General features: G+C 37.8%; 1 protein-coding gene across 1 annotated transcript in view; it reads left to right on the plus strand.

The window, feature by feature from the left end:
• Positions 1 to 12,283, plus strand: part of LOC101923785 (dynein axonemal heavy chain 5-like) — a 176,294-nt gene that overhangs the window by 127,924 nt on the left and 36,087 nt on the right. Inside the window, exons 62-66 of the mRNA XM_055800529.1 lie at positions 1,193 to 1,363; positions 1,793 to 2,171; positions 3,289 to 3,560; positions 5,428 to 5,592; positions 10,021 to 10,288. Of these exons, the coding sequence (XP_055656504.1) occupies positions 1,193 to 1,363; positions 1,793 to 2,171; positions 3,289 to 3,560; positions 5,428 to 5,592; positions 10,021 to 10,288 (1,255 nt within the window). The remainder of the gene's footprint in view (positions 1 to 1,192; positions 1,364 to 1,792; positions 2,172 to 3,288; positions 3,561 to 5,427; positions 5,593 to 10,020; positions 10,289 to 12,283) is intronic.

Genomic DNA, 12,283 nt, shown 5'->3' on the forward strand with positions numbered 1-12,283 from the left:
AATGAAGTTGCTGCCACTATTTGTGTTCAGAACAGCTATTTTTTATGTTAAATGTGGTCACAAAATCCTCTGGCAAAAAAAGCGTGGCATCTGGTACATTTGCTAAGTTTCTAAAAGATACCTTTACAGGCTTACAAATAGAATGGCCGAGGTGCCTGTTCTTAAATAAAGCATGTGCTTAAGTAGAAATTAGCCATATACTTAAATGCATGTTTGAGTGTTCTGTAGAACTACTCTTTTTCTGTAATTCAGGTTTTTTTGGTGTGTTAATAGTAAAGACAGAGGAGAAAATACAGAAAATTGAAGCTGAATGACCAATGCTTAAGTCATTCTCCTCTTTTGGGATGCAGTTACTTGTAGCTTCCACAGAGCTACGTTCTATAGCCCTAGAATATATTGCAAACAGATTTCTAAACAGAAAGTTTGTGAGAGTAAAGAAATTTGTCACCTTTTTGAAATACAGGAGAGCCTCTCCTGTATGCATAACTCTGTACATCTTCTTGACAAGAATGAAAATAAACTGAAGCCATAGGTGTGGGTAGACAACTAGACAAGTTTGACTTGATTGATTAAATAAAGTTAGCCAGCAAAGGTATACCTGAGCTGTGTTGGACTGTGCAGTACAGATGCTTCATTTTACCTGGCACTGTGTTGAGTTGTCTGTCACTGTTCCCTTGCCATTGTCTGTCTTGTAGAAATAGCTTAAAAATTTGATATGACATAGATAATAATTGTAACATTTCCTGTGTTACAAGCAGTAGTGTATCTTGCAAAATCACAAAATCACAGAAATTAGAAGTGGAAAAGGTCATCCATTCAACTTCCCTAACCATGTAAAATTCATCCATACAATTCATCTCTCAGTCCTTTGTCTAATTTAATTTAAAGTACTTAATGTAATGTAGCTTTTATCACTTCCCATTGGAAATAAGCTTTAGTGTTTTGTGCATCTTACTATGAGCAAGCTTTTCCTGGTCATTCTGGTGTGTTTTCACTTCCCAGTAGGCTTCATTAATCAAATAAATACAATATACATATAAATCACTTTAGTATATAATATTTCTGTATTTTAGAGGAAAAAACAACAAAGCCTGAAATCTATCATGCATGAAATCAGATGTTTTCTGTGTCATTATAAGGAATATTTCTTTGAATTAATCTTAACTATTCTAAGGAAAATTTCTGAATATAGGAACTGGAGGCAGAAAGAGTCAAACTGATGGAAGAAGTGACATCTAACAAGAGGAAAATGCAGGAGCTTGAAGATAATCTACTCTTCCGTCTAACCAGTACAGAGGGCTCTTTGGTTGAAGATGAGTCCCTGATAGAAGTCCTAAGAATCACGAAAACAACAGCAGAAGAGGTGAATTTTGAATGCATTGCAGATACATTTTGTAATTGTAATCTAAACATCATTTGTAGACAGATTTTTTTAAATGGCTTTGTTTTTTTATCCATTCAGAGCCACTATATAACATCTGACTTCTTAACAAATAAATAGTAGAAGTACTATCATTGTTTCTTCATAAAATGTTGGAAAATTAAACTCTTACCTGGCTACTAATTTATATTCCAGGTGTACATTGCAGGTGTAATTTGGAATCAAATCACATTGTGCTTGGTGTTTGAAAACATGAAGACACAATGTCTGTGTTGAAAAACTGACAGAGAGAAGCAAAGCTTGACTAAAAATACCATTGTGATCTTAATCAAGACCTTTCCTTTTTGCTTGTGCTGTATAAATCACAAGTGACATGACTTATTCTTCATGGTCTTTTCCATTAATTTTAAGGTCAGTGAAAAATTAAACATAGCAGCAGAGACAGAGGTGAAAATCAATACTGCACGTGAAGAGTATCGGCCTGTTGCTGGTCGTGGAAGCATCCTTTATTTCCTAATTGTGGAAATGAGCTTGGTTAATGTCATGTACCAAACATCCTTACGGCAGTTCCTTGGCATTTTTGACCTATCAGTGGAAAGATCTCAGAAATCTCAAATCACAGCAAAAAGGGTAGTATATGTAATCGAGCATCTCACCTATGAAGTCTTCAAGTACACAGTTCGAGGGCTGTATGAAAATCACAGATTCCTGTTTACATTGCTTCTGGCACTGAAGATTGACTTGCAGGCCAAGAAAATTTCACACACTGAGTTTGAGACACTGATCAAAGGTAATTTCTTTTAAAATATTCCTGTTTACATATGTCTGTGAATTGCCGAATTCAGATTTTGCTGTGATTGCATTAACAATACATTGTATCCAGTGGATCTAATGTTTTTTCACTGGTGAATGAAAGCATATATAGCCCAAGAAGGAATTAAGAGACAAATTTTCCAAAACAAGAGCAATATGAGATTATTTATTATCAAAATAATGCTTAGATGAAGTTATTTAACTGTTTTACATAGCAAAACAGGAAAAAAAGTCCATTACTTTGTAAGACACCCTGTAGTTTTCTTCTGCATGCCTCTTTCATGTTACCACATACCTATGTCTTTGAGGTTGGAAACAGTCAACAAAATCTCTTTCGATGGCTGACGATCAGGGATGTGAATGCATGAAGACTCTGTACTGAATTTAAGTGTCAGTATGAAAAGTGGAAATCTGTTACGTGTTGTAAAACATTGTTATATTGCATTGCATTATGCCACCACTGCATGTCACTACTCAAACACTATGACAAAGAAAAATTTTAGTATGGTTTGTAAAACTCAATGGGAGTGGACCCCACTGTCTCCAAGATACACAGGTGCAATCAGGTACTGAAGTAAGTAGAGTCAGGTACTTGCCATCCAGGTATCTCTGTTTTGCAAACACTGATTTCATGTTCAGCTGTAACTCGGCTTTGTTAGAGGTGCAAACGGGCATGCTGTGGTGCTTGAGCTAAGGGGCTATTGGAGTTGCACAGTCCTGGAAATGAATGCAAATTTGCTTTCTTATTGTGTAGTCTAGGTGAAGAGAGACTGGGACTAACCATAGGTCCTTTCTACATCTGGTCTGAAGACTTGGGTTTGAGTATCCTTTTATTTTATTAGGCAAGTTGTATTCCAGCTTTACAGATGGAGAAAAAGTGCAAAAAAATACTGGGATATCAGGTTTGGAAGGCACTGAGACCACTGCCTCAATAGATTTTTGTTAAATGATTCTTCCTTGCAAATTTTAGGTCTCCATGTCCTGGTTCACAAAGATTTTTACTCCCTAAATTATAGAAATAAGTATTTTATATTAGTTGTAATTTTTCTGCTTAACAGTGGTTGTTTTCCTCTATAATTCTTTTCACTTTGTAGGAGGTGCCAATTTGGATCTGAATTCTGTGGAACCAAAACCAAAGAAGTGGATCCTTGACATGACATGGCTCAATCTTGTGCAGTTATCTAGCCTGAACCCTTTTAACCAACTACTGGTGCAAGTTGTTAGGAATGAGAAGTCCTGGAAAACTTGGTTTGATGAAGCAGCACCTGAAAAAGCTGTTATTCCTGATGGATATGACAGCTTACTGGATCAATTCCGTAAACTGCTCCTTGTCCGTAGCTGGTGCCCTGATCATACTGTTGCCCAAGTAAGATATACTTTTATACAATGTTTATGCCATGTGGCATCCATCTCCTATAGAACTGCCAGTACCAAACTTCTGTTCTCTGAATTTGTTTTTACTGTAGTATTTGTTTCAGAGTGAGCTATTTTGAAAATCAGATATTGAAATCCTTATAATAAATACATGTGAAAGAAATATTAGTTTATGTAATTGCAAGAAATTAGAAAGTGCATTGCAAGACATGGAATAAATTGTCGGAGCTGTAAGAATACTTTTTTTTGTGTGTGTGGCATTTCTAAAGTGGAGTCATGAGACTTGTAAAGCAGTTGCATTCTCCTGGTGAATCAGAAGATACATCCCTATTTTTCAAAGAGGAAGTGGAAAGAGAACAGTTCATTTTGATGACTGGTGCACTAAAATAACAGATAAACTGTTTACTTACCCTCCATGCTGAGGAATTAATAATTAAAACTGTCTCGTGGCATATATCGTAAAAGAAACTGCAGTAGACTAGCAGTTACTCCACAGCCTGTGGTATTTGGATTTTTCTTCTCTATGTAAGTCTAAAATAGATGTATGCATCTGTGAGGATCCTCTTTTAACTTTTTTTTTTTTTTTTTTTTTTGTCTTTACCTACACTGGAAAGTAGCACTTTTGATTTCCTGCGTATCTCAACTTTACATGTTACATGTTATGGTAGCACCTGTATTGTATTTAGGGGACACCATTTTTTCATAGACCTTTTTTCCAACAAGACACCCTCCATCCTTTTTCCTTTTCTTCTCTTCAGCTGGTATATGAGAGAGAAGTATTGGAGCTTCATCTGCCACAATTCAAATAGACCAAAGTATTAAAACTACTACTGCTCATTTATCAACACTCTTATTGTCTTGCACAACCATCTTTGAGAAAGAATGTCTCTGAAGGTGGTTTCAAAAACTGTAATTTTTGAGGAAAGAGGGGATCCTGTTTGTTAGCATTTATCTCATCTTTCCCCACGGTGTTTCCCTAAGTGTTACAAAATTTTACCTTTCTTCAATAGGGCGGAAGTTATGCTTAATAGTGGATGATTAAGTTATTTTTTCTGGAATTGTTTTTTTCCTCAGTCCACCTTGTTCCTAGGTGCTTCTTTCTGTAATACATGCCTCAGAATCTGTGCTAGTAGTTTACACGATTGGAAAATCATGTCAGTCAAAAAAACATTTCATACAGCAGGATAGCTTTAGAAGTCCTTTTAGAAAATGTCTGTGAAACGAGGACAATAGAAGCATAGGGGAAGTTTGACCTTTAAAGATAAAGTCTGAGCTGTGTTTATGTTTTGTAGAAATAGATATTCAGCATAAGAGACTTGAATTGGATACATGCTGGACAGGAGAATTTGTTTGAAGTTCCAACAAATATATGGAAGATTGTAACTGGGTCAGATGAAAGATCTATCTAATCTGCTATGCTGTAAGAGACGGTGTCAACAGTATATGCTTAGAGGAGCTAAGAATGCCGGTGGTGTAAAGAAACTCTTTTATTTGGCTATCCACCAATCTTTAGCAGTCAGTAATTTAGGGGCAATATCTGGGCTGTCTTCAGAGCTGGCAGGGGATCTATTCTGCATGGATTTATTTAGTTCTTCAAAAGAAAACATTTAGCATCCTCTAGCAAAAATGTTCACAGGATGGCTGTTGTGTGAGCAGAATTCTTTCTTTTCTGTGTTTAACCTTGCTGTCTGAGAATTTCGATGGTTGCCTCCTGTGGACTGTAACTTTTGTTACACCAAAGTTAAAAATGAAAGTTTAGAAAGTCCAAATTTCATGTTGGTTAATTTCACATCAGTGATTAATGCTAAATAAAAAAAAAAAAGAAAAGGTAGATATTTCTGGTAACTTTTTTTTTTTAGGCTCGACACTACATTGCAGAATCTCTTGGAGGGAAATACGCAGAAGGATTTATTCTTGAAATGGAAGCAATGTGGACAGAAAGTGACTGTCGAACACCTTTGACATGCTTTTTATCAATGGGGTCTGACCCCACTGAAAATATAGAACGTCTTGCAAAATCAAAGGTATCCTCCTAAACTGAGTTTGCTAGAGCTGATAAAAACATTTTAAAATATCCTTTGAACTAGAAACAGTATTTCTACATTTTATAGAAATTTGAATGATGATATTTAACAGTGTTCTCTGGAAGTTAATTTTGGACCAGTAACCAAAATGCGTTTACTGAGGAAAGGGAAATACTACATTCCTGCATTTTCCCATTGTTTGATTCCAGTGAGCCCTCTGTCTTTATCCAGCAGACTGTGATAGTCCATTACTTAGTGAAAGTATATGATATACATATATATATAAAAAGAACAAAGCAATACCTGTGGTTTGCACTGCATCACATTCACTTGCAGAAAAAAATCATAAATATGGTGACAAGAGAAATTAATTTGAAGAGCCTACCATTCACTCAGTTTATTTGATGGAGATGTTCAACATTTCTTACAGCACAGCATCACTTTAAGGCACTCTGTGCTTTATGTTTTACAGTTCACATAATATAGATGCAAGTATAATTTTCCTAAAAAAATAAGTTATTCACATTAGATCTCCATAAATTTTCCTCCCTGTTAAAATACATCTTCATTTAGAGGTGCAGGATTTAGGGTATGCACTAAGTAAAATTTACGTGCAAAAGCACCCACAAATCTCTTTACCTTATTAATTGGGAAGTTCAAATGTGTGTTCTTGGAAAATCAGGACTCTTATTTTATTTGTCTGACTGTGGTAAAGAGTGCTTAAATTATGATCTCACTCTCACTTGAATGTTTAAACTTAGGAATCTTAAGTCTGAAGTTTTTGATGTGATCCTTGTCACCTGAAAGTGTGCAGCCAGATAGTCAGCCAATGTACAGACACAGGGAGAGGGAAGGATGGCAGTTGGGCGAGCAGAATTTTTAGGTTTCTTTAAAGCAATGCATTGGAAGAACAATTTTATTCCTATTCACAATTTATTCTATTGCCTTTTCAAAAGGTACGAGAAACACTTTGTAGAAGATCTGAAATTAACTGCAAGAGTATTTACAGACTAGAAATGAGCAATTTCTTTCAGTCCCTTTTCAAGTCCAGGTAAACACGTTAGGTGGTTGTGATTAGATTCCTGTTTTCATGGCCTGTGGTATGAACAAAAATGGAGTGTCAGCTTTGTGATGATGTTTTCACTCACCTGTTTGGCTGTTCAGCGTATGTATCCTGTGAAATGGACTCCTAGATAGGTACTTACTCTGTCTCAAATATGAGTTAGTTTCTGTAATCAATGAAGAGTGGCTCCTTTGAAAGCAATTCAGAACACACAATTGAAACTTAATTCTGACTTCCATCAAGGAGTTGAGTATTTCTATCCAATTGACCATGTAAAGGGATGAAGGATGCTAACCTAACAGAGTCTCTTGAAGTCAGCTGGTAACTTAGAGTAACTCTTGCAAGGAGTGGAACAAAATGCTCTCCCATTCTGTCAAATCTTGATCAAGACCTTAGCCTGTCTGGGGAAGTGCTGGGAGGTAGAGGGTGCTCTGTAATTGTGACTGTTAAAAAACAGCATTTTTTTGCTGTCATTCTGAAAGTATATTGCAGAGGGCAGTTTTAATATGCTTTCATGCGTCAAGGAAACATGTATAGCATAATAGAAAGTGAGGTTGCAAAAGAGCTGAAGAGTTTGCCTTGTTTACTCACAAATGGTTTGTGAACAAGGCAACATCAGCTAGGCTGTCATAAACCTGATTTTCAACTATAATATCAACTGCAAATGTAAAGTTAACTGTAAAGTATTTGTCTGATCTCTTGAAGTAAGGATCTTGCCACACAGTATATAGAAACCATTGAAATTTACAAAAGGCATCCAGATTCTGCAAATCAAACTACAAACGGATCTTTTTGAAGTAAAAATCTATATTAAGATTGTAGGACTGGAGGAGCACTTGAGTAGTTCTCCAGCTTTTGAAAAATGCATCTAGAAATCATTTATAGTTTTCAGAAACACTTACAAGAAAGCTTTGTGTTTATTTTGCTAGTTTGTCAACAAATTGTACTTAGTTCCTGTCTTTCTCTGCTTTTTTCCAGAATAAACCTTAGGTCTATTTGGTAGTGCAGTGATTAGCTGCACTGCGGATCTGATCTTGGTATATATGTGATTCTGTACGTCCAAAGCATCCTATTTATTGTTTGGGTTTTTTTTCTCTTAATGATAGAAAATTTCCAAAAGACATGCTTGGCATGTTTTTCAGTGATTTCCCTTTTACAGGCATGATTTGTAGTCTTAAAATGGATTGTCAATACTGATGGTACCTCTAAGTATGATATTAACAATATAAACCAATTATCTGCAGTTGGAAATGTTCAAATTTGTGACCAGAATTTATTTTTCACTCTAAAATTTAGCTATTCAGATAGCCTTCTCCCAAAGAAATGCAAACGGTATCTGTGACTACTGAGCTTTATAACCTTGTTTATAAATTAAGCAAGCTGCCCCCTTTACTTTCACTTGAAGATGGAGGAAATTTTCACTTTCTGAATTAAAATGAAGTTCATTATCCCTAGCGCTTTGACTTCATGAAACCCAGATATTTTTGTTATTGTAGAGATAGCTTCTTCCAGGGAATGATGCATGGAACCTTCAACAGAACTGTCGGGGCCACTCCAGTGACTAAAATGATAGTGTTTGCATCTGGATTGCAATGTATTAAGATGTCACAGGGACATTGGTATGAATCACTACTGAGAGAAACATTCTGTATGCAGGCATTTTGATAGAGTTCTTTCAGAAGGAGTAAAATGAGAAAAATCCATAGTGAAAAATATTTTTTCCTTGTCTTCATGTTTCCATAACCTTTCATGATTGTACATTTGAGAGGTAACATTGCTGAAAGAGCAAATTATGAGCAGATGCTTTGTTAGGGAATAATGAACCAGCTGAATATTTATGCACTCTGCAGGGGAAGTCATAGTCTTTGACTTGCGGGCGTGCTAACTAGGATACATCTTAGAAAAGGTAAAGTTTTTGCTGCTCCAGCACATAGCCAACTTCACAGGCTATTTAGCTTTGCTTCTTGTAGCTGCAGTTTCAGGTTTTACTGACCTGAGAGATGGATTTACCTGCTTTCTTATCTTCGGCATTCTCTTCTCCTTAAATCTTTTGCCAGGATGTGGAGATCATATACAGCAGCTGTATTTATACTGTTCAGTAAAATCAGGTTAGAGCGCGTTCTCTGACCCCAAGGCCAAATGACCCAGCACAGCTTGTGTCCATACGCTTCACCTTTTTCTCCTGCAAAAGTAGGGCAGCCTCATCCACACTGTTTAGGAGTGAATGACTTCCTTTTGGTTTCACAGTGTGAGAGTCCCAGTAGCAGGAAAACTGAGGATGAGCCTTTGCAGCTCTCAGCCAGCTGAAGATAGGCCCAGATGGATAAGTCTTTATGCAGTTCATTGCTTACGGCATGAGGGATACTGAGCTATAGGTCTTGGACATAAAAATGTCCATGAAACTTAAGTCTTTTCATCGATTCCCTTGCTCTCAACGTGTATATAGAATAATATGCTCAACTAGATTTGATAATTCTGGTTTTCCCTGGTAGGACTCAGGCAGCCAACCTAAGCCAGGGGACTGCCTACTTAACAAGAACAAGGGTAGTAAGGACAGCAAGGCGGAAGGGGTCTGCCTGCATGTTACTTACAGACTTGTATGGTCCTCACCGCAACCTAGTCAGCTTGTCTTTTTCAGATCCCCTTGTGAGAGTTTGTATCATCTTCTGTTGTTCTGAACAACTGACTATCTTCTCCCATGGCTTTTGGAGGAAAGATTCTATAAATTGCCAGAATTCTTGTGTTTGTGTTTGAGTGTTGTCTATTCTGAATCCAGAAAACTAACAGCTAGAAAACTGTCTAGAGTTAGCATATCATCAAACTAGAATCCTCTGAATCGGTGGCTCCACCGCTGACAATTAACAATACAGGATGTTTGCTAAAGAATGACTTAGTGGGAATCAATCTTTCCTGTCCTGCCTGCTTCCTTGACGTTCTCTGTTAGATGAAATAAGTATGTTCAGACAGTAAAAAGACACCAAAATTGTTGGCTTTACTCAGTGCATTAATTATTATGTGGAGTCTTAATATTCATCTGCCTCAAGGTAGTCTACATCATAGGAAAAAGGATAGCCAGGCAGCTATGTTGTTGTCTGTACGTCCAGCTTTATTTCGGAAAGTGAGGAAAAGGAAGGAAAAATGTTTCATTTGTCTAATCCCATTGACTCTGTCAGATCTGCAAAAACAGATTATGTCCAGTGGGTGTAGTTTTGGAGGGTTTTGTGGTTTTCGTTTACCCTGTTTTAATATAGCCACTCTCCATTGATATTAGCGGTTTTACACATGGACCTATGGAAGCAATACATCACACGTATAATCATCCTAAAGAACCATGTATAAAAGAAACTTTCTTTTTTTCCTTCCAGAACATTCCTTGTTGTGCCATTTCAATGGGTCAGGGCCAGGAAGTCCATGCAAGGCGCCTGCTAAATCAATGCATGCAAGATGGAGGATGGCTCCTTCTACAGAACTGCCACCTTGGCTTGGAGTTTCTTAGTGAATTAATGGACACCATTGCAACAACAGAATCTATGAATGAAAGTTTCAGGACCTGGATCACTACAGAGGCTCACCCAGAGTTTCCTATCAATCTTTTACAGTCCTCTATCAAATTTACTAATGAACCCCCTCAAGGTAGGAAACCATGCTTTTTTGAGTTAAGGGCTTGTTTTTCCCCCTCCCACTGTATCACTATACTCTGTGCAGTGTTTCATTTTTTATTCTCTGTTGTTTCATTAGCTAAATACAGCACTGTGTAAATCAGTCTTGTGATGTGTAAAGCATGACTCTTTTGGGGAGAAAATGGATATTGTTTATTTTTGTAACAGAAATTGATAGTGATTTTGTTGTTTATGTAGAACCTGTGGAGAATGCCAGGTCAGTGGTCCTTTCTTAAGCTTAGCACACCCCATCACTCTTTTCTTTCTGTCCGGTTGACCCTGTCCAAGGATGCAGAGGGGGACCGATCCTGTGCTCTGAACACCCAACCTCAACCTCCCAAGCTGCAGGATGTAGCTGTGGCAGTTGCTTCTTGTTATGTCATCTGGCACTGTTGACAGGAAACTGACCCCAGCATCTTTGTAATCGTCCTTCAATATTTGTTAGCTGTTACTGAATCAACCTTTAGACTCTGTCACAGGCAAGACAGTAAAAAACAACCCATAGTGAATCTGAATACTGGGGTTTACATAAGAACTGATGAGATTAGGGCTTTTATGTTACTTGCTTGTTTTACACACTCACCATCTCATACTCCCAGCCTCCTGTATTACATTCATTCATCTTGACTTCCTTTCCCATTGGAGAGATCACTGCTGGTCCAGGAAGGTTGGGCAGAAGGTCCTGACGGTTTCATATTGTGCAGCTGCTTGCAGCTACCAGTCTTGGATGTTACTGGCCTAGATCCCCGGGCACCCCCTGCCATTTGCCTCCAGGATCTTTCCTTCAGGATCTTTCCCAACTTCCAGGATGTTTCCTCAAGCTAGGGTGTTCATCTTGTACTTTCTGGGTCTCTAAGCCCTCAGTTTTCCTAACCTAAGTAGTCTATGTGCAGAAGCATAATGTGTGATCAAGCATCCTAATTGGCAGTTCTGACTCATGTTTCTGTATTAAATTGGAGGATTCAGGATGTTTCACTTTTTGCAGCCTGTACCATTTGCAGTTAGCAAGTAGCAGGTTTTTCCTTGAGAGTTTCAAATTTCATTTTGGACAGCCACCATCCCTCATTGATGCACGCAATTTTCTGCTGCTTTTCAGTATTCACCATCTAAGCTGGTTTTTGCATACCACAGTTTGCTCTTCAACAGACTAAACAAACTCGGTCTTTTTGTCCTATCTTTGTAGGTCATGTACACTCAGTATTTGATCACCTTTATTGCCCCATCCAGTTTCTCCACACCTCCCTTGTGTGCCAAATGTGGACAATATATCTGAGGGGAAGCCTCGTCAGTGCTAATTGGAAAGTGATAAGAACTTCCTTCAATCTGTTGTTTGTGCTTCTTCTAAGGTAGCCCACTATCTGGATTGCCTTATTTGCAAGAATAGTGCAATTTTAGCTTATAGTCAGCCTGGCTTCTGTGGTGACCCTGAAATGCTTACCAGTAGATCTCAGCTAGCAGATCTCAGCTTATGAAAATGCAGGGGGATATTGTGCTGCAGGTGCAGAACTTTGCATTTCTTGTTGATCTTCATGCAGGTTTTGTTTGCCAAGTCTTTAGCTCTCTCTAGATCCCTCTGGACTGATGCTCTGCCTTTTAGTATGTCAGCCACACACTTCAATTTAGTATTGTCCGCAAATTTGTTTGTTTTGCCTTTTGTCTCCTTATCCGAGCTTTTATTTTGGCTGCTAGGATATCTTAAGCCACTGATTACTTGCTATTCTTTGAGCCTAGTAACCAGCCTGCTAGCCTTCTACAATAAGATGATTAGTTTAGTGGATGAAGGGAGAGTATTGTCTATCTTGACTTGAAGAAGTCTTCTGACACAGCCCTCCAATACATTCTAAGGGACGTACTGATGAAGTAGGCATTACAGAAGTGGGCAGTGAGATGGACTGAAAATTGTGTGAACTCCCAGGCTTAAAGAGTTGTGGTCAGCTGCACAAATCCAGCTGGAGAGCAATCAGCAGTG

This window comes from Falco peregrinus, chromosome 3 (assembly GCF_023634155.1).
Source record: "Falco peregrinus isolate bFalPer1 chromosome 3, bFalPer1.pri, whole genome shotgun sequence".
NCBI classification, from domain to species: Eukaryota; Metazoa; Chordata; class Aves; order Falconiformes; family Falconidae; genus Falco; species Falco peregrinus.